The following is a 27566-nucleotide window of genomic DNA, read 5'->3' on the forward strand; positions in this document are numbered from 1 at the left end:
ATTTAAACTTTGCAAAAAGAAGAAAAAAAAGAATGTTGACAAATATCTGGTGGGAACAATGATAAATTTTTTTAAATGTGAAAATGATATTTGAAATAATCTCTAATCCAACTATTCGTCCAGATAACTTGTTTGGACTTCTTCAGGGTAATAATCAAAATCAAAATCAGAAGAGGGTTTTGTGAAAATTTTAGTAATTTTATATAGTTGAAATCATGAGTCAATTGAAGGTAGACCACCATGAAAAACCTGGAAGCACTGGACGGCCGTTGGATGCTGGTTCAGTGGTCTAGTGGTTAAGCACTCACGCGCGAGACTTTTAGGTCCTGGGTTCAAATCTCACGAGTTGGGATCGTGGATGCGCACTGACACTGAGGAGTCTCACAATAGAACGAAACGATCGTCCATTGCTTCTAGGTTTTCCATGGTAGTCTAGCTTCAATTGACTCATGATTTCAACTATGAATATACTGAAATCTCCACAAAAAACCTTTCTGCTAATAATCATATGCTCACTAGTGACTGACATCAAGAGATATTTCCTGGAGTTCTAGTGAGAAGCAGTGACCAGTAGAGTTCAACCAGGTCTGTTATGAGATATCATTTCACTGAAGATAACTGGTGAACAGTTGCTAAACTTTATGGATTGGTTGAATTTAGACATTAACACCGTAGGATGCCGACTGGCTCACTGGTCTAGTGGTTAAGCGCTCTGGCGCGAGACTGATATGTCCTGGGTTCGAATCTCGAGAAGTTGGATCGTAGATGCGCTCTGCCACTGAGGATTTCCATAATAGAACGAAACGGCCGTCCAGTGCTTCCAGGTTGTCCATGGTAGTCTAGCTTCAGTCGACTCACAATATGAGTCAGTTAAATGGGAATCATATGAAAAAGTTCACGATGTAAAATGAAAGAAGACTGGAGGAAATGTGTGTGTGTATGTATGTATGTATGTGTAAGAATGAGTTACTAATGAATGATATTTGATGTTAATATGTTAAGCAGAGATGGATAGTGGCTAGCAATGGAATCGAGGACGGGCGTTTCGTCTTATTTGGGACTCGTCAGCTGGATGTACCTGCATCTCAGACTTGTTGATGTTCACTCTGGGACTCGAACCCAGTACCCTCGCTTCAAACGCCATCGCTATATCCACTCGGCCACTGAGTCCTAGCACATCGATGGGAAGATTCAAACAAGCAATACTAAATGAATTTGATGTTGATATAATTTTATGTAAAGTAAAAATAAAAAGTGAAAACTGAAGGTTGAAAAATTGTAAGAAAGGGTCCAATTACTTGTTAATGAATATTTGTCAAATGGTTGCTAGCTGAATACCATCCTTTCTGTTTAGGCTGTTCTATTTCGCGCATATATACAGTACTTCTGCTGTCAATCTTTCTTTATGAGTGTTGAAGCCTTTCTGAAATATTTTGGCCTCTTCAAAATTAATCCTGTGTCCCGTTTCTAACGTATGTAACGCTATTGCAGACAATTATTTAATTATAAGCAAAGATGGATAGTGTCTTACAGTGGAATCCAATCTGACGCGCGTTTCGTCCCATTTGGGTCTCGTCAGCTAGATGTACCTGCATAAGGGAATAGTTTCATATTGATTGTTAGACTTGAGTAGTCTAGATTTTGATTCTATGTAAGTGTTGAATAGAAATGGTACAGATAAATGACATTGACTTTTTTATTAATCACTTTCTAGTGCCCATTTCTAAGAAAAAAATCACTTAAAGTTGAGCTTTGAATAAGAGATAAAGGTTTAAAAAAGAAGGTTAGTTTAAGTATAGAAACAATGATTGTTGTGAATGTACTAAAATGAATCAGTCTTTATAGCAGTATGTACACTTTGAGAGGACTGAGTCAATGTAGCGTTATATCACAAGTTTGAGTATGTTTGGTATAGAACTAACAGTGGAATCCAGGGTTTGTCATCTGGATATATCTTCATTTCAGTGTTGATGTTTACAATGTGCTTTAAACCAAGTACTTTATTCTGCAGAAGTTATTCAGACGTCATCCACTGAACGCACCTAATGGATTTCGCGTAATAAACATTCCTAATAAAACTGATATCCAATTAGGAGAAAAAATGTTTACTATACTTCAGATTTGAATGACTATAGTGGCGGATTCAGGTAACACTATGCATTCATCCTTATAAATGGTTTTAATCTAAATCGGATAAACAATAATTGATCATTTCAAGCCATTACGACTGTAGTAAACATAATAAGGACTAAATAATTGCTTTTGATAAGAACAGAAACGATTTGCCTTTGGATTGTCTTCAATTTTCTTCCTCATTCTTATCAGGTTTTTACATCATTCAAACAATGACGGACATATACATATCCCATACTCAACCCTTCTTCTTTATTTGGGTTGGGAACGGGCAGAAACCTTAGAAGGGCTACAGGTGTGTTTTGATTTATACAAGTGAACATACAAGAAAGTTTACAGTTAGAACACGATTGGCTTAGTAGTATCTCCACGTTGTACAACTATCATTATGTTTCATGAACTAAGATGTACACGTATCGTGAATACTTAACAATAATATTATACATCAATGGTCTCAAAGAAGATTCATCTAAGGACTTTCATGTATAACAGATAAAACGATAACCTTTCATAATTTGAAATTTAATTGTAGGAATGACTGGATAATCCCAAATAAAGATATAACAGCTGTTCAGTGCTCTTAATCATCTAAAAATCATAGACTCTGCATCTTAAACCTGATTAATTCGTCCATAAACATGAGAATCATACACCGGATACTTCATTTGTAAGTTTCCATCATTTATCCTTCACATTCTGTATCATTCTTCCAGTTCATAATTCCTTTCTATTTTCCTTTCTATACTCTTCAACTCGATCTTCTTAGCCTTTTGTTGCCAGATTTTCCACTTCCAATTAGTGTTACCTACTACTTATATCTATCGATATAAATAGCATACACCATACTTAGAATTTTTATACTGTCCACCCCTCACTAACAATTTTAATATAAAGTGTATCTGTAAAAAAAGTCTCTTTAATAACAACTGTACAAGTAGACTAGTGTTGTAATTCTTTAACAATGTAAACATTCCAACTCATTTATTTTGTGTTGTTTACTTATATCTTTCCATTGTTATTTAGGACTGCAATTGATCAGTCTCTCTCTTATTGGCATATGTGCATACTGTGCGGACTGCCTCGATATTGACTAAAGTCACAAGCTTTATAAGCAAAAATGGATAGTGGCTAGCAGTGGAATCCAGTTTGACGTGCGTTTCGTCCTATTTGGGACTCGTCAACTGGATGTACCTGCATCTTAGAGTTGATGTTCACTTTGAGACTTGAATTCAGTACTGTTCGCTTCAAACGCCGTCGCATTATCCCAGTGTGTACATCAACTGTGAGATGCATGTACATCCAGCTGGCAAGTCCCAAATAGAACGAAACGGCCGTCCAGTTCGCTTTCATGTTTTCCATGATGGTCTGGCTTCAATTGACTAATGATTTCAACCATTGAAGTTACTATAATATCCACGAAAACCCCTTCTGATATTAATATTTTTATCCGACTATCTCTTTTGATCTAAAAATCAAAGAATACATAAATATGGAATGAAATTAATGGATCTCTCCTTCAAATGCATCTTTATTATCATTAAGGTAAATATACATATACTACGTTACTTTATTACTAATACTAAAATTGATAAGTAATATAATATAATGAATAATGAAAATATTGTCGATATTAACCGTTGTCTATTCTCAAATCTCCATATCTGTTGGGAAACACAGAATGCAATGGATAGCTTGCATGCAACAAGAACTTTGTAGATAACCTACCTCTTCTATCACATACACACAAAAAAAATGCATGTGATGAGAAACAGTGTAGCAACAGCCTCTGAATCATTTGTTCTCAACATATACAATGGAAGAAGCAACATCCTCAAATACAACATGGATAGGATTATTGCAATCACACTTGATGGCGAACTCTGGAAGAGGTGGACACTTTCACTTATCTGGTTAGCATTATCGATGAACATGGAGGACATGATGTGAACGTAATACTGAGTATTATTAAAGCAAGAACAGCATTCCTACAATTGAAGTATGTATGGAACTCAAAACAATTTTCGTCCCATATCAAAGTGAGAATTTTCAATACGAACTTCAAGACAGCTATACTGTACGGAGATGAAACTTCGAGAACTAGCACAACCATCATCAAAAAGGTACAAATATTTATAAACAATTGTCCAGGTAAGGTACTGAATGTACGTTGGCTGGATACCTTAGGGAACAACCCATTATGGCAGAAAACAAATGAGCTTCCAGCTGAGGAGGAAATCAGGATAAGATACTGGAAGTTGGTTGGACATACAATACAGAAATAATCAAACTGCATCATGAGGCAAGCGATAGCTTGAAATCATGAATGGAAACGTAAAGTAGGAAGACCAAAAAATACACTACATCGAGTATTGTATGGAGACATGAGAAGAATGAATATGAACTGGAAAGGATTGCCCAGAACAGAATTCGATGAAGAATCCCGTTGGACGACCAAAGCTCCTCCACGACCTGGGGTAATGGGAGTAAATAATTCTCAAATCTAATTCATTTCAAAAAAAATTAATTAATCAGTGAAATGTAATTCGAACTCTTTGAAACTTTTACTCAGACATCTTTAACTCTGACTCCTCTGTACAGACATGTTCGATATACAGACACGTACATACTTGTTTCAATCTTAACATAGTAATAAGTCAATAGGTGGATTCAAACAATTTAAAGTCACCTATCAACCGTGTTCAACCCTGACGCTCATATATAGACACAAGAATTTTAATCTTAATACAAAAATCGTTAAGTGGAAGTTAGTTCGAGCATTTTAAATACTTTTTTTATCAGCTATCAATACTCATACTTATAGATAGATAGACAGATCAGAGATTCAGTGGAGATTTCAGTGGAGATTTTATGGAGATTTCAATATTTTCATATTTGAAATCATGAGTCAATTGAAGCTAGACTACCATGGAAAACCCAGAAGCAATGGACGATCGTTTCGTTTTATTGTGGGACTCTTCAGTGGCAGTGAGCATCCACGATCTCGCCTCATGAGATTCGAACCCAACACCTATCAGTCTCGCGTAAGAGCGTTTAACCACTAGACCAATGAGATAGACAGATATAATTCGACAGACATGCTGTAATACTTCAATGTTTATTCATGTCTGATTATGTACGGTATCATTGTGCTGACAATGTGAAAAATGCACACACCCCCCAAAAAAAAACAGACGAAACAATGCAATAATATTCACATAGTTATTGACAACTTTCATTAAAAATGAACATCATCATTTTGTAATTTTGGCAATAGCTATATACATAGGAAATATGAATGAATTACCTTTTTTTTGAGTGTGTGTGTGTCTCTTTGTGTGTGTGCCGGTGAGTTACATTTCCTTTGTGAAAACCTTATGGTAATTAATCAGTGGAAAAAAGAAAAAAAAAGGAGAAAGAAATCTGTTTTTCGCTTTTTTTTCACAATACACTAATAATGATAAATGGTACATTAATGTTTCTTTAAATTTGGTTGTAACTTTCAATTATATGTTCGTTTATGTTTTCATAAAAATGAGACATGGATTGTAAGCAAAGATGGATAGTGGCTAACAGTGGAATCCAGTTTGGTGTGCATTTCGTCCTATTTGGGATTCGTCAGCTGGATGTACCTGCATCTCAGATTTGTTGATGTTCACTATAGGACTGGAATCTATTATTTTGCGCATTAGTGATGAATTACTTGTCATAGGGTAATCAGATTTTATTACTATAACAAAGTGAATGATGAAAGTAGGAACTAAGGAAAGAGAATTCATTTTTAGTTGCTATAGGAATCAGTTAAAAGATTTTAAATTATCCCCCCCATTGTTTATATTTTTTAACTAAATTCTGATCAGTCTTAGTTGACTTATATGTATGTTGTATTGATTGTCTCGATAAAGCCATTTTTTGAGCTTTACATAGAATAAATGATTTGTTGGTAGCTATCGGGTCCAAAACATGTGTTTCAGCCTATTTAGGACTCTTGGTTCTGTATCCCAGTGTTAAGATCGACACTGGGAATCAAACCCGGTGTTTCTCGTTCTCAAACACAAACTAAGCTGCTCATCAACAGATTCGATCTAATTATCAACACTAGGATACAAATAACTCCAGCTTTTAATTCCCTAGGAGGATGGAACGAACAGTCTTGGTCCCAATGCTATCACTCAGTCCATTTACTCAATACAGAAAACACTGTCCTAAAAGGAGCAAGTGAGATCAAAGAGTTTACAGTCAGGAATGGTGCTTAAATAGAGTTTTAGATGATGAAGAATAAATGGGACTGCACCACTGCAATTGCTTATGCGTTACATGTCTCCTACAGTCTCCAGCTACTGATGATGTTTACCGAACGGCTTTGAACAATAATAGTAACCGAGTAAATCATCTTAAAAAATTATTAACATGATTGAAAGATAAGTTTTAGGAGTTAGACAGTTTCAGCAACTCTTCATTAATCCATGATGATAGATGTCTAAGTGATAAATTTAAACTACGATTATTTTAATGCCATTCAACATAGTGGCTCAGTCAATCCACCTTCGTATCCAGTTCTATCTTGATTGTAACTAACTATCTGTTAATTATCAGATAATTTGAACAAATTCAATACTATCACATTTTCAATATTCTTTTATTGATATAAACGAGAAAAATGAAACATGGAAAAAATGGTTCAACAATTACAAGGGAGTTTTTTGTGGAGATTTCAGTATTTTCATAGTTGAAATTGGAAGCCAGCTCAGTGATCTAGTGGTTAAGCGCTTGCGCGCCATACTGATAGGTCCTGGGTTCGAATCTCACGAGTACGGGTTCGTGGATGCGCACTGCCACTGAAAAGTCCCACAATAGGACGAAACGGCCTTAAAGCAGTGCTTCTAGGTTTTCCATGGTAGTCTAGCTTAAATTGACTCATGATTTCAACTATGGTTCAATTATCAGTGATCACTTTTCAGTGAACTATTTTCTTTTCTACTTTCATATCTTAGCAGTGTCACACACATATATATATACACTACTTACTTTTATGAAAAATCCTACTTACATTATGTACATAGAAACTACAATTCATTCATTTTAAAATTCTAACACAAGGATATATCCTTCGTGTCTTAACTATTAGTCTATACAGAAAAGAAAAAAATGAACCCTAGAATCTCATACTAAAACTTTTCTCATTCATAAAATTAAGTCCAACAAATGTCAACAGTCTTAAAGTCTATAATACAATTGTCTTCTATTCACTTAAGTCTTATTTTGTTTTGTAAACTACATTGTAATAAGATCAATAAAAAGAATCCTTATTACATAACAGTATATTTTTCAAGAATTTCTCTCTTTCTATTTCTCCCTCTCCCTCCTTCTCTCTGTTCACTCATACTTCTCTTTCTTCTTACCTTTCTAACAAGTACAAAAAACCATTTCTCTTAGGTAAATTATATAATGTACATAAGCATAACTTCATTATACATACATATATATCTTATGGATATGGATATTTTGATGGTTACTAACCTTTCTCTCTCTATTTTATTACTTTTTTTAAGCAATAAGTATCCGTTTGACTAGTTACCTTTTGCGTGTATAGACCCTTTTTCTTTAAGTAAGATATTGGCAGTTTGTAATTACATAACTTATGCCAAGTTATATCAAGTTTTGAATGAATAAAACAAACAGCTGACTATTATAAAATGTATTTGAACAATATATACATTGGTGTATAGTCGTTGTATCGTTTTTCCAACCTATCTCTACACCAGTTAAATCAAAATTTGACAAGCATATTGTTGGAAAATGTTTTAGTGTGCACATGTAAGGATGAGATTCCTGGGTTTGATTTCCGGATTCAGGACCATGAGTGTTTACTACTGAGAAGTCTCATGCTAGAACGAAATGGCCATCCAATGCTCCCAGTTTTTCAATAATAGTCTGGATAAGATCAGCCAGTGATTTACACAACCGAAAATTCTACAGTCTCCAGTAACCTCTGCCTAGTAAAAATCGAGAAATAACCAAATCAAGTTTTTAATTTCAGTATACTTAAATGACCAGGTTTAAACAAGGTCAATAAAATAACTGGGAATCTGACACTTTTTTAGTTGAAAACATGAGTCAATTAAAGCTAGACCACCATCGAAGACCTGGGAGCACTGGACGGACGTTTCGTCCTATTATGGAACTCCTCAGCAGTGCGCATCCACGATCCCGCAGTCGTGAGATTCGAACCTAGGACCTACTAGTCTCGCGCCGGAGCATTTAACCACTAGACCACTGTGCCGGCCGGCATCCGATGGTGTTAATGTCTAACTTCAACCAATCCACGATTTTGAGCAAGCGTTCACCAATGGTCTTCAGTAAGTTGATATCCCATAATAGGACAGAACGGCCGTCCAGCGCTTCCAGGTTTTCGAAGGTGGTCTAGCTTCAATTTACTCATTATTTCAACTATGAAAATACTAAATTTTCCACAAAACCCCTTCTGAACGTTTTTGGTTAACGAAAAACAAGATAGCAAAATATTGAAAGGTTAACAGAAGTTACACATGTCAGGTAATATTCTCTGATTGTTTACTTACCTACTTTTGGCTACCAGCTTAACTATTGACACAATCAATATGGTGATCTATTGAATTCACGGTTTCTACTCTCTATCTCTCATCCTATTCTTGAAATAGCCTACTTTATGATCACGCACATACATATAAACTACTTCTAATCATGTATGATAATAATACTGCTAGGAAAACTTTCATCATTCATATACCTGTATAGTGTAGCCCGTACACATTAGTGTGAGTGTGTGTGTATGTGCATGTTCGACCATCCATCTATTCCCTGTTGTTTAAAACTGATTATGCCTTGATAAGAAGAAAACAAAGTAAATCTCCTTTAATCATTCATTTAATCATTCAATCAATCATTAACATCAATTTTGTTTTTGTACTACAACTGGTTCTGATTACAGGTGAAATAAGAGTTGATACAGGCAACAGATTTATTTATTTATTTATCATTTAAAGTAAACAACTTATTTATTTGTAAGCAAAGATGGATAGTGGCTAGCAGTGGAATCAAGTTGGACGCGCGTTTCGTCCTATTTGGGACTCGTCAATTGGATGTACTTGCATCTCAGAGTTGAAGTTCACTCGGTGGCTCAAACCCAGTACCTTTCGCTTCAAACACCATCGTGTTATCCGCTCACCTACTGACTCCTGATAGTCACTTGCTTGTGCAATAGAGTGAAGTTTAAATTCATTTAGTATTGTTTGTTTGAACAACAGAGTGAACATCAACTCTGAGATGCAGGTACTCCAGCTGATGAGTCCCAGATAGGACGAAATGCGCACCAAACTGGATTCCACTGCTAGACACTCTCCCTCTTTGCTCACAATGGTTGTGAATTAAGGCTATATCGAGTCAATACGCACAGTATGCACATATGCCAATTAGAGACTGAATAGTTGCATTCCTAAACATCAATAGGAAGATTCAAACAAACAATACTAAGTGAATTGAAACTTCACCTCATTGTACAAGCAAGTGGCTATCAGGAGTCAGTAGGTGAGCGGACAACATGATGGTGTTTGAAGAGAAAGGTACTGGATTCGAGTCCCATAGTGAACATCAACAAGTCTGAGATGCAGTTGCATCCAACTGACGAGTCCCAAATAGAACGAAACGCGCGTCCAACTGGATAGCACTGCTAACCACTGATCCATCTTTGCTTATAATTTATTTATTCGATCATCAATTAATTTCTAGATTTCTTACTTTATTTATGTTGTTTATTTTATCATTACTTTATACAAAACTGGTGTATTCTCTATTTGATCTCAACATCAAATGTATGGTAAACAATGTAAGCGAACAATAAAGAAAAGTGATATAAATCAACTTTTGTTATACCCTATGTATGTACCGTTTCGGTATCTCCAAAGTATTTCTACATGTATGTGTGTGTGTGTGTTTATCATGTTCGCCTATACAAAAACACATACTCATTCATGGGGATCATAATGTATTGAAAGAAAAACTTGATCCGCAAGGTCATAAATAAGGAAAGTAATTAATGAACAACAACAAGTGAAGGATAGAAACATTTGATTGTTATTGTTATTTGTTTGATTGTTTAAAAAAAGGAATGATGATGATGATTGTTGTGTTGGATAGTTGTTTATGTCTCCGCTTCATCGCTAAATATAAACAAATATTTTTATAACTGAGTAGAGATGGACAATGAGTGGCGGCGAAATCTAGGACATTTGTTTCGTCCTATTTAGGGTTCGTCAGCTGGATGTAACTGAATCCCAGAGTAGAAATTTGCTCCGAGACTTGACCTCAGTATCGTTTGCTTTAAACTTCATCGAATTATCCACTTAGCCACTAGCTTATGCAAACAATACACACAAAAATTTCTGTAACTAGCTACTAATTTTGAACTGGATGATCATTTTTTTAAAGTCAAGTGGAGTTAAGAAATGTGGACAAATGGCAGTATAAAAATGGTTTTCAGGATAAATTTATACAGAAAACTAATTAAACTAGTTCATTCGAAAACATAGAATATTGGAATGAACAACTGTCTTCAGGATTCAGTAGCTGAGAGGATAACGCGATGGCGTTTGAAGCGAAAGGTACTGGGCTCGAGTCCAAGAGTGAACATCAGCTCTGAGATGCAGGTACATCCAGTTGACGAGTCCCAAATAGGACGAAGCGGCCGTCAAACTTGATTCCACTGCTAGCCATTACCATCTTTGCTTATAATGCTTGTAAATTAAGGCTATATCGAGTCAATACACACAGTATGCACATATGTCAATTAGAGACTGACCAGTCGCAGTCCTGAACATCAATGGGAAGATTCAATCAAACAATACTATGTGAATTCAACTGTGTAATTGTCACTTGGATAGTAATCCTAGACAGTGAAAGCTTAAATAGTTTTGTTTTTATGAAACGCAACAGTTAAAAAATAGAGAATATTCGTGAATTACTAGTATTTGATCATAGGCATCTTTGGACCATTACTCTTGTATGTTGTGGGCAATGTTGAGGTTAGACTGAGTGTACTAGATAAGTATGTTAAATCGATTGATGAGGTAGTGAATTTTCATTGAGTTAGTAATGGGGACATGCATTATTTAAGGCTAACCACCACCTACTTAAAAGTCCATTGGTAGTTGGTATGGGTATAGGCTGCAAGAAAACTATGAGTCGGAGACCCAGAACATAATATCTTTGACTATTGAATTGACCCATGCTGATAGGTACATACTCCCAGTTTGTGGTGAGCTTTATTATCATAATCAATTGTTGGTGACATTACGTGACACAACTTGAAATCGTTCACAAACCTGGAGATCCACTTATTATTTGTCCTGAAGTACTGTTACTTATTATTCCAAGAATTCATTCTTCTCGAATTATATTTTCTATTCTCATATATACTATTACTACCTCTAATAGTTGTCTTGATAATTTAATCTTACTGTAGTAATATCCTGTAGCTAATTGGACCGATATGCATATATATACTAGACTCTACATTAAATATTACTGAATATCTGAATACAAAATCTAAGTCTACAGTTATTTTACCAAATAATTCCAACCATCTATTCTCTTTCTAATCTATAATACAATTAAAGTTACGTACTTACTTACTCACGCCTGTTTCTCCCAATGGAGAATAGGCCGCCGACCAGTATTCTCCAACACACTCTGTCCTGAGCCTTCTTTTCTAGTTTTATCCAATCAATATTCATTCTTCTTATGTCTGTCTCCATTTCTCGAAGTAATGTGTTTTATGGTCTTCCTCTTCTCCTTTGGCCTTCAGGATTCCATGTGAGGGCTTGTCTTGTGACGCAATCGGGTGATTTCCTCAATGTGTGTACTATACACTTCCAACATTTCTTCCTGATTCTTTCCTCCACTGAAATCTGGTTTATTCTCTCCCATAGAAGAATGTTGCTGATAGTGATTGGCCAACGGATCTGAGGTTTCTTGGGTAGACAACTGTTAATAAACACTTGTATCTTCTGGATGATGGCTTTCGTAGTTCACCAAGTTTCCGCTCCATGCAGTAGAACTGTCTTGACATTTGTATTGAGAATTCTCATCTTGATGTTGGTTGACAGACATTTGTTTTGAGTTCCAGATGTTCTTCAATTGTAAATATACTGCTCTTACTTTGCCGATATAATTAAAGTTATGTAATCATTTATTTCTTTTTTCTATATTGTCAGAATTTATCGGTTCTTTCTTTGTTGTTCGCTTGTCTATAAACACCTTTTCTTTTTGCTTAGAAAAAGAGGTAAACAATTATGGGTAGAGAGAAAAAGAAAGAAATATTCTATTCTTTAACGCTTGATTCTAACTTTGGAAACAAGAATTTCACTTAAATTCTTCTTATTGATCAATGATATTTTGATTAGAACTTCCCGATATGTATGTTTTTATTGAGAGAGAGTGTGTGTGTGTGATTGGGCGAGTGTGTAAAGGGGATTAGAATCCTTTCTTTTGAATATGAGTTGGTCAGTGGATAAATAATATACTACTTACTGACATACAAAAGCCATCATACAGAAGATACGGTTGTTTATAAAGTTGTCTACTCAAGATACTTCAGATGCGTTGGCCAGACACTAATAGCAACATTCTAATGTGGGAGAGAACAAACCATATTTCAGCGGAGGAAGAAATCAGGAAGGAGCGCTGGAAGTGGATAGGACATACATTGAGGAAAACAGACAACTGCGTCACAAGTAAGTAAGTAACTAACTTACTGACTTACTCCTGTTACCCCTCATGGAGTAGCATAGGCCGCACACCAACATAATCCATCTAAAACTGTCCAGAGCAATCCTGTCCAGTTTTTTCCAGTTAACATTCATCCTTTTTTATATCTGCTTCGATTTCCCGACGTAACGTGTTCTTTGGCCTTACACCTTTCCGCTTCCCTTCAACATTCCAAGTTAGAGATTGCCTTGTAATGCACATTAGTGATTCCCTCAATGTATGTCCTATCCAATTTCAACGTCGCTTCATATCTTCCTCTTCAGCCGGAAGCTGGTTTGTCCTTTTCCACAGTAGGCTGTTGCTGATAGTATGCAGCCAGTGAATGTTGAGTATTTTGCATAGACGACTGTTTATAAATACTTGTACCTTCTTGACGATGGATGTAGTAGTTCTCCATTCATCTATCAAAATTGATTATTAAATAATCAGCTGTAAATATCCTTTTAATCCTACAACCTTAATGGTGTTTCTTCAATTCTGAATGGATTCGAAAGCATACTTAAACTTCACTGAACAGATTCCAGTCTATCAACTATTTTCAATATAACCATCTAAACAAGTTAATAGAGAAAAAAAAGAAATCTTACCAGCTGATCAGTGTTCATTAATTCTGTGTATGATAATTTTCTACATGATCAAAATATTCTCAACCTACTTTTTTTTGGTTTTTCAAAATTAGGTTGAGTTTTTTTTGTTTCCAAGTAGAAAAAAGAAAAAAAATTTAACAAGTAACTTTTGTGTTACATGAATGTACTTGAATAAAACTGGTGTATTTTCCATGATATCAAAAAGAAGAAAAAACAACCTAGTAACAAATGATAAACGAAGCTAAACTCAACCCCCCCCCCCCACACACACGATTTTCCATCCTTGAACTAAATATTAATAAATTCACAATGTAAACTAATGTTTCTAATGCAACACTATTTGACTGTAAGTTAGCTGAACTGACAATAGGCGCCATATTGGAATCAGTTTGAGAACTATTGACATACGTACACATGCCAACATACACTTTAGGGCAATGTATATTCAGGTGGTTTGTTATTCTTGATAGAGTATTTTTCTCATTCATGTATTTTGTAGCTTTCTGCCTTGAAAATTCATGAATAGACAAAAATGTAAACTCCAGTTACATTTATTCTTGATCACGAAGTAAAATTTAGTTTATTTTTCTAAGCTACTTATAAGTAGTTTAGAGGTAGATTTAGTACAGCACATGGTGTAACTCATAATCATTCTCATAGTTGAAATAATGAGTCAATTGAAGCTAGACGACCATGGAAAACGTGGAAGCACTGTACGGCCGTTTCGTCCTATTATGGGATTCCTCAGTGGCAGTGCGAATCCACGATCCCGCACTCGCGAGACTCAAACCAGCTTCGCGCCGGTAACCTTTTTTTCTAGTCAACTTGAACCGTTAGCGTATCACTTCTCAATATTAAACAACTTAATATGAAATCATGAACAGTGTTAAAAACCCAAGTTGTGAAAAACTATAATACCCTTTCAGATAATATTCTATCAATTTAACATTTATTCGGTACCAGTTCGACAACTAGTTACACGTCACATTTTGATGGAGTTTTGTTCTCTGAGATGGATGATTTCGTAATGAAGCTTTTATCGTCCTTCTGAATGACATCATCAGCACAAACTTCCGGTTTGTGCTCAGAGAATAAAACTCCATCAAAATCATTCACCTGAGCTACAAATCTTCTCCACCATTATCACATTATTTGTTTCTTGCCTCCATCTTTCCTTATCATAGATTTGAATATTAAATCATCCAAACCGAAACCCAATCATCATCATAACAATCAAAAACAAAGAAATTCTCCATCACCAAAAAAACCAACAATCAATAAATTGTCACCAAGTGAAAATAAATTTTCAACAGGGAATACATCACCACCATCATCATCAACATCATCACCATTATCTGGTATACCAATGCCACGTCAATTCAATTTATATCAACAATCTAATATGAATTCATATCATATGTCCTCTTCGTCATCATCATCATCATCAAAGATTAAAGAATCACCAACAAAATTAGATCGTATTCTATATTTGAATAGTCCATCACAAAATCAATCAACTATAGATAACCATTCAATGAATAATACTACTTATAATAATAATAATCTAAATATAAGTAGTATAGATAATACATATCAAACAACAAATATACAACCACGTATAACATTAAGTCAATATTATCATACTACACAGAAACAATATCCATATTATAATCAATCTATAACAAGTATGAATAAATTATCTGGAAATAATAATCATACTACTAGTAATACTACTAATAATAATACTACTACTATTACTACTCCAATGACTATTCATCAACCAAATACAAATCAAACATTAAAACATATAACTACATCTCAAGAAATATCATCATCATCATCATCATCGACAAATTACGCACCTCCATTACCGCCACCGCCGCTGCCTCATCATCATAATCATCATTCCCATCATCAACAACAACAACATCAACATCATCCTATCCAACATCCAAATACATTTATCTCGGGAACAAATGAAGTAAGTGCAAAAATTGTTTCGATATAGATAATAGTTAGTGACAAAATGTTTATCAATTTTTTCAGGTATGATTAGATTGATTTGCTTGGAAGTTGTCATAGTGATATAATACAGAGTTGTCTTAAACATTTTGAATGTTGTATAAGATATGATAGTTAGAAACAAGTATTCTCTTAGTAGAAAGACTACAGTGTTATCCTGAATAATTGAATAGATTAGTGATGAAGGGTGATTCTATGATCTATACAAAGTACTCATGATAGTCTACTAATAATACATTGAGAAATTGGCTAGAAATTCCACTGATATTTTGAAGTATATATATACAGTACCTTTGTATGATATGGAACTCCTCAGAAGTGTGCATCCACGATCTCACATGTGAGACTAGTGATCAGCTTTAAGATTGATTTTCTGGGGTTCTAGTGAGAAGCCATGACCAGCGGAGTCCAATCTGCGTCAGGTGTGAGATGGTTATCCACTTTAGGCAATGGATGAAGTGTTGAGCAAGATCTTGGATGAATTAAAGTTAGGCAATAGCACCGTTGGATTTCGGCCGGCTCAGTGATCTACAGATTAAGTGTTCACGCTCTGGATCGAGTTCTGTATTGGGGTCCCGCATGAGGGATCGTAGAAGCATACTGCCGAGAAGTCCCACAATAGGACGAAACGGCTGTCCAGTGCTTCCAGGTTTTCAAAGGTGGTCTAGCTTAGATCAACTCATGAATTAAACTATCAACATACTACAGCCTCTACATATCCCCTTAGTGATAAAAAAGTAAATTTTAAGATTGGTAAAAATATTTTCATAAGACTAATTAAAATCTAAATGATCTAACTACATTCTTTTTCCGGATTGTACAAAAACGTTACCTATACTGTTGATTATTGTGGTTACTTATTCGTCAACTACAGGTAAGCTTACGCCGCTTTGAAGCACACTTTATGTGTGAAGGTTTTGGATAATACTCGGACGGGAAATGGGATATGAAATCGTAATCTAATGATTGAAAGTTGAACGCCTTAACCATTGGGTTACCTCTCGAGACACTGATGAGTTATTTATATATTCACTCTCATGGAGAGGATGAAAACAGTATCATCGAATGTAGATTATGAATTATTTCACTGTAGTACCGAAGATATACTCATGTCTAATGATTTGTTTCACCAGGAATCGCGTTTACAATGCCCAGATGTCAGGTAGTTATTAACTATAGGCTTTGGTAGCCACAAGGTGACCAGGTGCTTTAAAGTTTCGAATGCTCTTTTCTGATGAATATAAACCAGTTTGAAATCTAGATAAAGAAGAAATCCACACCATTTTTCATGAAATGAAATCGCCTACATGATGCTTATCGACGAGGTGATTATAGACATTGGATAGAAACTATGGAGCCAGATTTTGTGCTAGTTGACACAATTGTGAAGGAACTAGTGGTCTTCTAAGGTTTTTGAAGCTCTTTACTTATCTTCACAATCTAAGATGTCCCTAATGAGTTATTCGAATAACAACCTAACATCTCAACAGAATCTGACCAATATCAGGCCAATTGGACTAGTGAAGGCTTAACAACTTGATCAATAAAACTCCTTAATCACTAAATGGCCAGACGTATATTGCATTGGTCACAACTACTCAGTGACTGATCATTTATTATGATTGTTATGTCTTATGACCCGTCAAATATCGTATGGCGAAATCACCAATCAGAATGTCGACTTCTATGACCTTGTTGCTGTGTTAAACCAGTGATGCATCAAACAGCACTAACAATCTTGAGTCAACTGTCATTCCTTTTGGTCCTCCGTATACCCAGCTCGTTTAGTCCAATCATAAATATCAGCATCCGCCGCATGAATAGTATATTTCAGGCAAAAGTGGTATTTATATACAAGCCGACCAGACTGCATCAAACCATAAAATAAAAAAATAATCATACAGTATCAAGCCGAAAGTGACTGTGAGTGTGCGAGACTGCAACTAATACACAGAATTATTCAAAGTGGGGAATAGTAATGTAAATATTAGTCACTAGAATAGATTGGTATATCACTTCAATATGAATATATGTATAATCTAGTTACTTAATCGTTATTCATTAGGAATATATGTAATAATAGTCTATAAATAATTCCAAGAAGTTACCATTCATTTATTCTTCGTTCGGATATAACAATAACGAAAGTATTCATCCTCAGACTTACTTACTTACTTACGCCTGTTACCCCTCGTCATGGAGGAGCATAAGCCGCTCACCAGCATTCTCCATCCCACTCTGTCCTGAGCCTTCCTTTCCAGTTCTTTCCAGTTAACATTCATCCTTTTCATATCTGTTTCTATTTCCCGGCGTAATGTGTTATTTGACCCTCCTCTTTTCTCCTTCCCTTCCGGATTTTAAATTAGGGATTGTCTTGTAATGCACATTGGTGATTTCCTTAATGTATGTCCGATCCAATTCCAACGTCTTTTCCTAATTTCCTCTTCATCTGGAAGCTGGTTTGTCCTCTCCTACAGAAGGCTGTTGTTGATGGTATCCGACCAATGGATGTTGAGTATTTTGCATAGACAACTATTTATAAATACTTGTACCTTCTTGACGATGGATAGAATAGTTCTCCACGCTTCAGCTCCATACAGTAGGACTGTCTTGACGTTCGTACTGAAGATTCTCACTTTGATATCAGTTGACATTTCTTTCGAGTTCCATATGTTCTTCAATTATAAGAATGTGGTCATTGCTTTGCCAATCCTCGCCTTTACATCTGCATCATTTCCTCCTTGTTCATTAATGATGTTTGTCAGGTACGTGAATGTTTCCACCTCTTCCAGAGTTTCGCCATCAAGTTTGATTGTGTTGATGTTCTCCGTGTTGTATTTGCGAATCATCCTCAAAGCTAGTCATATTATATTAAATATTAACTGACCGTAAAATTCTTACTCGATGAATTATAATGGATCTCGATGACAATTGGTTACATCAAATTCATTCTGATGTAAACATCAAGAGAGACGTACTAGTTCTATGTATAAGATACATAACTTCCAAACAGTAATTTTTACTAATTGAATCTAAGTAGTATATTAATCGGATGACTTTTTACTTTGTTGTTGTTTAGTTTCAACATCCAATGATACCAGAGAGATCTCATTCAATCAATCCAATATCATCGAGTACAACACAACCATTAATGTCAAATTATCTTCATGATACACGACGTTATATGACAGGAAATAGTATATTTGAACAAAGGCCTAATCCACAACACCAATTTCAACCTACCCAACAAACTCATCAATCAAATTCCCATATCATCAAAACTGGTATTTCTTATTCAAATGATACTAATGTTATTTGTTCTACAGTGAATCAATCAGTACCCATGGGCCTACCACCACCACCACCACCATCATTCACACAATATACACAAATACACAATCATCCATCTAATATAAACATACAACAATATACACCTATAATTCAACCATTTGTTCCACCAATTTCATATCGTCCAGCTGCTCAAGCGCCCAATTCCAATTTTATGCCCATTTCACATTGTAATTATTCAAACGTAACAAATATTGCTCCTACTGTTGCCATGACGACTACCACTATTACTACTACTACTATTTCTACTATTAATGGTATTACTACAACTACTACAACTGTAAACAAGAATAATGCAGTTATAAATCGTCGTGTTAGAATTCAAGAAAGCTCAAGTCAAGCTCAAAATTTATCTAATCATCAATCCATGCACTCAATACAACAAATGAATACAACAACAAAAACTAGACAAGAAATGAATGTGACTACTACTACTACTGCTACTGCTACTAGTAGTGGTGGTGCACCAAATAACCTGACATACAAACATTTGCCTAATATGTCCTCTCAAACACAAAATGGTAAGTTAATTTTATGGAGTGAATAATTCTTTAAAGTCTGATATATATATAGAAAAGTGAAAATTAGCAGAGATATAGATAAGATCAGAAGGGGTTTTGTGGAGAATTTAGTATTTTCATAGTTGAAATCATGAGTCAATTGAAGCTAGATCACCATCATGGAAAACCTGGAAGCACTGGACGGTCGTTTCGTCCTGTCATGGGACTCCTCAGCACTTGATAATTAGACTATTTGTAATAATCTCATTTGATAGTCATTCTCATTCTATCTCATGCTCCATTTGTCTAGAATTATTGTAGATATATTTTAAATGTTGACTTATAAATTGTAACATTTGTCTGTTGTATGTTCGAGAATGATCAAAAGTAATTGCTAGGAACCCCTTGACCAACACTTTGTATTAAATGAAAATCGTTAAAAGAAAGTATTTGAAGTCTTACGGTAATTAACACTCATACTCGTACATCTCTGTGGTGTGGTCTACTTATATCCATATAAGTAGTATATGGTGATGGTCAGACATAGAATATATTTTGGCAGAAGACCAATAAGGAAAGAACTGAAATGAAGCGCAATTGGTAGGAAAATGTACATACAATGAAATTAGAGAAGATGGATTGATATTTACAGAAGGAACAGTCAAGATTGAGACAGTTGATTGATATTTTGCAAATTAACTGTTTGCTGTATGGTTATCAGAATTTAGTGAGATAGTCTGTAATTTGTGTTTAAATACATTCGATTGTCCTCAACCGGTGTTCTGATCATTACCATCTCAAACTTCTTTACTTAATGCCGCAATTAAAGATGTCACCATTACTGAACTGTTCGGGTTACAACTGATCTTTATAAGATGAAGATATGTTCATTCATTATTCAATAAGTAGATATTAATGTCATTACGTATATATCTCTACAATACTCATACCACTGAACAGCCGAAGGTCCAGTAACATCTGTTAATATTTCGGCCAATGCTACTGGTGCTTTTATTATACAGTTCATGGCAATCATCATAATTTGACTTAGTCTCAATCTGGATCGAGCGAAAAAAGTGTTTATTCTAGTATAAATCTTCCCCCAACATATATTACACCGAACGACAACATCACGGTAGTCTTCACAAGGTCTACAAGTCATTTGATTACCGCAATTACAAATAAAGGGACTTCTTAGTAGTCCGATTTATTGTAAGCGCCTAATTGTAAACGCCTAATTGTAATGTCTTCTCTAAAATCCCCTGTGAACCGATTGTCCATAAGCATCAGGTACTGAAATTGGCGCTGTGACCTTGAAAACTCTCAGACGCTTCTGATTGGCTCGTCCATAAATTATAGTCTCGCCAAATTTTCCATTACTCAATGACATATTAAGAAAGAATTTGGATGAAACTCTGAAATACATGTTGAAATACTGAATAGTTTGACAGAATAGTTTTGTTTAAATCCCACTAGGAGGATACATAATATAATTAACATAAAGTATAGCATAAAATGTATATTAGTCTTATTTGTCATGATACATCAATACAACAAGTTGAAATGAACAAGAAGGATAACAAAGAAGTAGCCAAGTAGCTTGCATCTGCTGGGATCACCGGGTAAGTAATAGTGAGGTTAGACACGGGGTATTAGGAAATGATGGGAAATCAGTTGATGAGGTAATGAATTTTCATCGACTAATATGGTTGGACCACGTGTTACGTATGACCTGAACACCGATTACCACGACGCGCTATGCTGACTAGTATTGAGGATGGTTGGAAGAGAGTTAGGGGCCGCCAAACCAAAACGTGGCATCAGTGCTTGAAGTCACTAACTTCTGGTCTCAGTCATGTTGGTAGATAAAGACTAATTGGTTGGGGTCCACGTGACTATCGTAACCAATGGTTGGAGACTCTAGGTGACATGGTTCAAAATCGATCACAATGGCGTAGGTGTATACACTCTTTTTCTTCCCTTAAACCTTGAGATTAAAATTGCTTTATAACTTTTTTTCTTCCTATATTATATCCTTATATACAACCTATCTTTTATATATTACCACCACTAAATTAACTACCCCTATGAATCTGATGTTCATCTTGTTGTGCTAACGACGTATGGCAACTTGGACCGATTCATGAATGTGCCTGGTCCTAACTTGTAGCTGACTGACTGACTGAGCAAAGTAGCTTTACCATTCAAAATATGTTCTATCATGACAGAATGTAAAAGATTGAATGTACTTAATCCAATTAAACAGACTATGAGTTATATCACCTTAATTTGCCTAACCCTTAGTTGTTGTTATCATAATAATAATGTAATTTATCTTCTTTTGTTAAAATTTGATCAAGTGAAAGAAATTACCAATCCTTCATCAGAAACTATTCATTCCAATCATTTTCCTTATCAATCTGAGACATTTAATTCTATTCAACCTACTGGAATATACACAACAGTGTCTACATCCTCAGGGATAACATCCGTAACAATAGCTAATACAACTCTGACGATTAACAGGACAGAACAACAATCATCGACACCAATCAATAATAATCCATCCATTTCATCATCATCATATCATAGAAGTTTAAGCAAAAAGCCAACAGACAATACAGAACAACGTCGTAAAGCTCGTGAATTATATGTTGCTTTAAAGCAACGTTATCCATCAACTAATCATAATAATTCTGTCAATCCATCTCACCGCCATCAGCATCAGCATCAGAATCATCATCATATTAATGCTGATGATGATGATCATTTATCTCAAACACAAACATCTGATATAAAAACTCTTATAAAAACAAATCAGAATAATGAAACTATCAATGTATTGGAAGAACATATAGATTGTTCTGAAAGTAACATACAAATGATCCCGTCAAAATTTATTGAGATCAATCGAAATGATCCCGATCATCACCACCACCACCACCAACAACAACAACAACAACAACAACCCAATTTATGTGTATCCAAGACGACCAATCCCTTACAATCTAATTCAATCAATGAAACTATGCAACAACCATGTATAAAAACAGATAATAATCATCAAATTCATCGAACCTATTGTGGTTATCAATCGGATAGTGCAATGGATTCCAATGATTTACTAAATCATAATTCAAATTTAACCTTACCATTTCATACAAAACAATTATATAATTCTAATATCATTGGATCATTACCAAGAAATTTACATCATTCATATTCTACTGTATATCAATCGAAGATGTTCAATTTGAATCCCATGAAACCGTCTACTAATCATGAACAACAACAACAACAGCAGGGGGGAGTAGGAGGAGCAGCAGGAGAAGGAGGAGATGAAGAAGAGAATCTAGGCAATTATGCACGTCGTATGCATGAACGATTACAAGAAGGAATGAGAGAAGCGCAAGAATCATTATGGATGCCTGATTTACCAGAATTAAATAAGATGAATCGATTAAGTAGTAGTTCATCAATGAATAATAATGGTAATAATAGTTCATCGATTACACAGTTATCTGATGGAATAACAAATTTAAGGTAAATGATTATTTTAATGAATTAAACTTATGTTTTGTTTGTACTAAATGATGTATGTTACGGACTTACTTACTTACGCATGTTACCTTCAATGGAGCATAGACCGTCGACCAGTATTCGATAACCCACTCTGTCCTGGACCTTCCTTTCCAGTTCTATCCAGTTTTTGTCCATTCTTCTCATTTCTGTCTCCATTTCTCGGTGTAATGTGTCTCTTGGTCTTCAGGATTCCATGTGAGGGCTTGTCTTGTGACGCTGTTGGGTGATTTCCTCAATATGTGTCCTATCCACTCCCAACACTTCTTCCTGATTTCTTCCTCTACTGGAATCTGGTTTGTTGTCTCCCACAGTAACTTGTTGCTGATAGTGTCTGGCCATCTGATCCGAAGTATCTTGCGTAGACAACTGTTAATAAACACTTGTATCTTCTGGATGATTGCTTTCGTAGTTTTCCACGTCTCCACCCCATACAGTAGAACCATCTTGACATTTGTATTGAAAATTCTGATCTTGGCGTTGGTTGACAAACAGTTGTTTTGAATTCCAGATGTTCTCCAGTTGTAAATATGCTGCTCTTGCTTTGCCGATCCGCGCCCTCACATCTGCATCAGATCCACCGTGTTCAGTAAAGTGTGAAGTTATTATTAATATAATAGAAAAATGTAATAAAAATTGGGTGAATAAATTGCATAGTATAGTCAATATATTGTGTAATAAGAGAAGTGTTTTCAAGGTAATTACGATTAAAAAAGAATTCATCAGAATTGGGAAAGATGAATGATTAGATTAAGAAAGATATAAACTCACAAAGAATTGAGAGAATGGAAAGGGTTTATGATATCCAGTTTAGGTGTCTGATGATTCAATCATGGACTAAGGTAAACATAGAGGCTAGATATATCTTTTCTGGATAAATAAGTTCTGTTTTCTGGAGTTGATCCAGATGACTTCGGCTATGTAATCTAGATATTTTAGGTAAATTGCTTGTACTTGATATAAAACAGAGAAAGCTTCATCTATTTTAATATGATGTTCGCTGTCTATCCTGAATCGCATTTTTGACACCCAATTTTTCCTATTACCGCTGTTACTAATTCGACCACTTTAGGATTTACTCTGGCAATTTCATATCAGTGTGCTAATGCAAATCATTAGCAGTATCAGGGGTGGCTGAGAAGATTAGGTACAGAAACAACAGGAAATATAAGAAAATTTCGTGACTTAGTATCGAGAATAAGATAAAGAAAGTATTCGTCTACGTCATTGTGAATGATTGTGAACCATGTCATACAAAGTCTGGAACGATTGGTTATGATAATTGTGTGGACCCCAGCCAGATACTCTGCAACCTACCTATTTGGTTTAGTCTAGCTGTCAATGTTAACATAGACTGGTGACAGGTCTCAATTTAGCTTCCCCTAGTTTTCGTTCAGTTTACTCATATACTAGCAAACATTGAGGTAGGTGGCGGTTAGGAATACGCCGAACATGTCTCAACAAACTCAGTTGATTAACATTCATTACTTTTATCAACCATTTTGGCGTCCTTATCCAGTACTCTATGTATATCCGATTCAAGAGTCTTGCACAGGACGAAATATACTTCCTGAGTTCAACTGCTAGTTACATCATAAATTTATTCAAAACAAACTCAAGTAAGATTCATTCACCAACTATCATTATGGGGTTTTGGAGATTAAATAATTTTTTAATTCAAATCATGAAACGATTAGTGTTAGACCATCATTGAAAACCTGGAAGCACTGGATGGCCGTTTTGTCCCAGTATGGGAATCCTCAGCATTGTGCATGTACAATCTCATTTGCGTGCAAGACCGAATGTCTTGGTTTCGAATCCCTAAAACGACATCGTGGATGAGCGCTACCACTGAAGAATCTTAAACTAAGACAAAACAGCCGCTTATTGATTACAGGTTTCTCAATGTGGGTTTAGCTTTAATCAACTCATGAATTCAACTATTAAATTACTACTAGTGTCTATGCTTCATTTATTCATTCATTCTCTTTTTCTCTTACTATTTATCATTTATAATTATTAACCTTTCAGTTCAAGTATGGATAGAAAAAAACGAACAATATTGAAAGAAATCAAATCAGAACAAACAACTCAAATTAAAAATTTCAATGATAAAATAGAAAATTCTAATATGGACAATCATTTATCACCGTCACCATCATCACCACCATCGGCATCATCACCATCGGCATCATCACCATCGACATCATCACCATCAACATCTTTATTCACTAACTCTATAAGCAATAATAATCATTCACCTTTAAATTCAAGGTTATATTGGTGTAATAAATTACATAATAATCAACCAATGATAAACAATTACAATTTACAATCCATTCATAATAATGAATATTCTAATATGGATATAAAATATGGTGTATGTTCCGATGTGGAAGATTTATTAAATCAACATGAAAGACGATTAATGTCAACGTCAGGAAATGGTAAGTTGCGTTGAAGAGATTGTCAAATTTCCTTTGAAATCATAAAATAATTCAAGTTAGACAATTAATAAAGACATGGAAACACAAGATGGACGTTTCGTCTTAGTATAACCATCTTTGTTGTGACCTTGATCTGTCTACCCACTTTCGAACAGAGGACAACTAGTCTAATGTGGATTAATACCTTGACGCGATAGGCTCACTAGCTTAAGCTTGAGGCTACTATGCGTGAGTCCGAAGTGCGGTAGAGAGAAGAAAATTATTGTATCGCCTGATTGGTTGACAGGCACGCGTGAGAGAGAAGACAAAACAATTGGAACACTACACGCTTTGTTCCAAATTCCAATCTGGTACCCGATTTCAGATTAATGGAAAAAGATAAATGAATAAGTAGATATTAAAAAGGGGTATTGTGGAGATTTTAGTAATTTTTAGATCACTTAAATGGCATCCACAAGTTTACGTTTGTTAACTTGAATCATCTAGTTAACTGATGTAGTCCCATGGTTCTTTTTTAGCTTTTTGTTTAATCTACTTAATTAGTTATTCAGTAGTAAGCTAATCCAACTTTGTATAATTGTATTTTCTTATTGTAGATAGCGATAAGAATGTCAATGAATTAACAAAATTCAACTCAGCTTCAGATACAGAAGAATTTCTTTCTAATGACTACAGAATTCAAGCATCGATAAGAGCTATGAATTATGGTCACATGGGATGTGATCCAATTCAACCATCATCATACAATTGGTTACGTAAAGTTAATAACAATGAAACTGTTGGAGATGGATTGCATAATCGTTATTTTATTCCACCAAGATTATGTAATCTAGATTCTAGTATAAATCAGTCAGATGGGTTTGTTTCCACATCTGGTATATCACAACAACAAAGTTTACTGACAAGAGCAAGACGACGACAAATTGACGGTAGATCATTATCATCATCTATCGCAAAGCATGATGATGCTGAAAGAATTTATGGAATAGTTCCATTATCACCATCTTATTTATATAATCAATTTATGCCATCTACTGGTTTAATGATTAAAGGAATGATGAGTAATAGTAGTAGCAGTAGTACTCGAACTAATCAAGATAATGAGATACATTTTCCAGGAACTATAAGTGCACCACCTGGAACACCAATTAAATTACCATATGCTGCTCCAGCCAGTCTAATTGGTACAACATCCGGCTTTAGTTGCCCAGAATCTGGTTCACAAATAATCAATGGATTAGGAGGTGATTTAATCTAAATATTTGTTATCAATGTTGATTATGAATTCGAGTGATGGTGGTAGGAAAGAGGGTATTTACATAAGAAGCTTTAGTGATAAAATGAATATGTTTTGTCTTAGGGACCACTGACTAACATCAAGTCCTTAATCAGTAATCCGAATCCTAATTCTAATATTATCTGTTCTGTGTTTAATATAGCCTACAGTCCCCGATTTTAACCAATTACACCTCCGATCAGTAATATTGACCTTGAGCCGACATAGATAATTTTCCACTGATCCATTATTTGCTAGCTTCTCTCGATCCTCTGCTTTGAGTCCAAAAAGTCAGCAACTAGCTTCTACTATAGTTATATTTCAAAAGACTTGGTTCATATACAGCCATACCAGACTAAATCACACTATAAAATGGAAAATCATAATTATACATGAACAAGCCAAAAAAGGCTGTGAATAGAGGAGACTGTAAATAATAGACGGACAATAATAAGTCGTATGAAACTAGTTTATGGGTAGGCCAAAAGATCATGGTACATGGAATATATCCATAGTTACTCAGGAAATATGCAGTAAAAATATATATAAGAGTTACTATTACTTTAATCTTCATTCTGATCTATCAAAATTTCAGTGTACTAATCCCTTGAGTTTATAATCGTGTATCATGACTGACCCAATCGGGGAGATGAAAGTTGTGACCTTGAGCAGATAAATAACTCCTTTAATCATAAAATGGTGGTTGGAGGTGGTCAACAGAAAACCCTGGACCCAGGTTTCGTACTACTTGGCACTCGTCAGCAATGTGTACCTATACTCTTGAGGGAACTGGTGATCCCTGACGGATTTGATCCCGTGTTACCCAGCTTAGTGGTAACGTCTCTGACTGTTTAGCTGGGTGACACGGGATAAA

General features: G+C 35.1%; 1 protein-coding gene and 1 non-coding gene across 2 annotated transcripts in view; one reads left to right on the forward strand and one right to left on the reverse strand.

The window, feature by feature from the left end:
- Positions 1-1100: 1100 nt before the first annotated feature.
- On the reverse strand, positions 1101-1166 carry Smp_tRNA_00697_Gln_TTG.1.1. Its single transcript has one exon. It is a non-coding gene (tRNA).
- Positions 1167-14886: 13720 nt separating this feature from the next.
- The window catches only part of Smp_164630 (hypothetical protein), a gene marked incomplete at both ends in the record, with an annotated part of 44839 nt that continues 32159 nt past the window's right edge, over positions 14887-27566 (forward strand). Inside the window, 6 exons of the mRNA XM_018797795.1 lie at positions 14887-15501; positions 18622-19411; positions 21751-22260; positions 22747-22933; positions 25244-25416; positions 26013-26660. Coding sequence (XP_018652802.1) covers positions 14887-15501; positions 18622-19411; positions 21751-22260; positions 22747-22933; positions 25244-25416; positions 26013-26660 — 2923 coding nt within the window. The remainder of the gene's footprint in view (positions 15502-18621; positions 19412-21750; positions 22261-22746; positions 22934-25243; positions 25417-26012; positions 26661-27566) is intronic.

The sequence above is a fragment of the Schistosoma mansoni genome, chromosome 5, assembly GCF_000237925.1.
Source record: "Schistosoma mansoni strain Puerto Rico chromosome 5, complete genome".
Lineage (NCBI taxonomy): Eukaryota > Metazoa > Platyhelminthes > Trematoda > Strigeidida > Schistosomatidae > Schistosoma > Schistosoma mansoni.